The following is a 2,213-nucleotide window of genomic DNA, read 5'->3' on the forward strand; positions in this document are numbered from 1 at the left end:
TGTCTTCACTCTGCTGAAGGATTTTAACGTCGTCCACATTTATACCGTAAGACAGTATTAAATCTAAAGTATGATTACGAAGGTGAGTGGGTCCTGACACATGTTGACTAATGCCCATGGAGTTAAGAGTGTCTTTGAAAGCCATTCCTAAGGCATCTGTAACGTTATCTACGTGGATGTTAAAGTCACCAACGACAAGGAGTCTATCTGCGGCCAGTACTAGTTCTGATAAGAACCCACCAAATTCTTTAATAAAATCTGTGTGGTGCCCTGGAGGCCTATATACAATAGCTAGAATCAATTTAAAAAGTGTTTTATCTTTAGTATTAGGTGTTGAAACATGAAGAACCATGACTTCAAAAGAATTATATTTAGAGTTCGACTTCTGGGAAATGCTAAGAGAGTTATTGTAAAGTGCTGCGACACCTCCCCCTCTGCCTTTTAGACGAGGCTCGTGTTTATAATAATAATCTTGGGGGACAGATTCATTTAAAGCAATATAATCATCTGGTTTTAGCCATGTTTCTGTCAAACAGAGCATGTCTATTTTATGATCTGTTATCATATCGTTAACAAAAAGTGCTTTATTAGAGAGAGATCTAATATTTAGCAATCCGAGTCGTAACAGTTGATTATCTGTATTTTGTTCATGTTTAGTTTGTTTAACGTTTATTAAATTACTTTCAAGAGGTTTACGCATTATTTTATGTTTGCTAATCCGGGGGACAGACACAGTCTCTATTTTGTGATGTTTGGGAGAACGGATTACTACATGTTGTACATTTTGTGTATTCTGCGACGTGAGACGGCAAGCAGACAGTTGGTTAAGCCATACTGTCTGCTCCCTGACCTGGGCCCCAGCGAGTCAAGTTTTAGCATTAGCATTAAGACTTTTTGCCATATTTCTAGACAGGATGGAAGTCCCAGCCCAGGAGGGATGGAGACCATCTCGTTTCAACAGGTCAGGTCTGCCCTCAAAACTCTTCCAGTTATTTATAAAAACTATATCATTCTGCAGGCACCACTCAGACAACCAGCCATTTAGTGATGATAATCTGCTATAAATCTCATCACCACGATAAGCATTGAGGGGGCCAGAGAATATTACAGTGTCTGACATCATGCTTGCGAGCTCACACACCTCTTTAATGTTATCTTTTGTGATCTCCGATTGACGGAGTCGAACATCATTTGTGCCGACGTGAATGACAATCTTACTGAATTTACGATTAGCCTTAGCCAGCACATTTAAATTTGACTTGATGTCAGGCGCTCTGGCTCCCGGTAAACATTGGACTATGGTGGCTGGTGCCTCTATGTTAACGTTCCGAACAATAGAATCACCGATAACTAGGGCACTTTCAGCAGGTTTCTCAGCCGGTGCGTCACTGAGCGGGGCAAACCTGTTCGAGACTGTAATCGGAACGGTCGAGTGATGTTTTGTCCTGCGACTACGCCGTCTCACAGTCACGAAGTTTCCCAGCTGCGGAGGATTTTCAACCGGAACCGAGCTGTGTGCGCTAATGTTGCTCGCATCCAAAGTGTTTTCTATCGTCGTTAAACTCTTACTATCCTCAGATAAGGATTGGATGCGAGACTCTAATTCTAAGATCTTCTCTGTCAGCCTAACTATTTCCCTGCATTTATCGCATATAAAGCCCTCGCAGCTGACAGAGAAGGCTAAGCTAAACATATGACATGAGGTGCAAGTAACAATAATAGGAATAGAAGCCATAACTCACCGGATTTGAAGTGCAATTCCAACTTACCAAGGTTGCTCGATGGATCGTAGTATAATCGCTTAAAAAGAGAAACAGTTAGCACACAAGACAAACCAGAGGCAAGATGATATTCCACAGTGTAAACAGAAAGCAAGCTAACACGCTATTGCTATGCTAACGGCGTTAAGTTAACTATCACTTTTGGTTTAGAATCTTCAAGTAGATAACAAGAACAGGGTTATTGAGATATCAGGATAAGTTAGCAACGACAATAAAATACACTAATATTAGAGCGAAGTGGTAAGAGCACCGATACAAACGAGCCGCTGGCAGCGATGCAGGAAACAGGAAGCCTAAGCCTAACAAGGATTCAGGGATGCAAACTACTTAACTTTTGTTTGTTTTGCTGTTGAAAACTTTGAAAAATGAAAAATGGTTTGTCACAATCTAAGACGTGTGTTCCAATGTTCCTATGTCTAAAAACATACTGAA

General features: G+C 40.8%; 1 protein-coding gene across 1 annotated transcript; it reads right to left on the reverse strand.

Moving 5' to 3' along the window:
* Window positions 1–850: 850 nt before the first annotated feature.
* On the reverse strand, window positions 851–1,776 carry LOC130558665 (uncharacterized). The gene has a single exon (XM_057341233.1). The coding sequence runs from the start codon at window positions 1,733–1,735 to the stop codon at window positions 866–868; it is 870 nt and encodes a 289-aa protein (XP_057197216.1). The 5' UTR covers window positions 1,736–1,776; the 3' UTR covers window positions 851–865.
* Between the last annotated feature and the right edge of the window lie 437 nt (window positions 1,777–2,213).

Source organism: Triplophysa rosa, linkage group LG8 (assembly GCF_024868665.1).
Source record: "Triplophysa rosa linkage group LG8, Trosa_1v2, whole genome shotgun sequence".
In the NCBI taxonomy this organism is placed as follows: domain Eukaryota; kingdom Metazoa; phylum Chordata; class Actinopteri; order Cypriniformes; family Nemacheilidae; genus Triplophysa; species Triplophysa rosa.

Bases quoted from the DNA above. Each gene is read 5' to 3' on its own strand.
- LOC130558665 (XM_057341233.1), bottom strand. From the start codon at position 1,735: ATGGCTTCTATTCCTATTATTGTTACTTGCACCTCATGTCATATGTTT.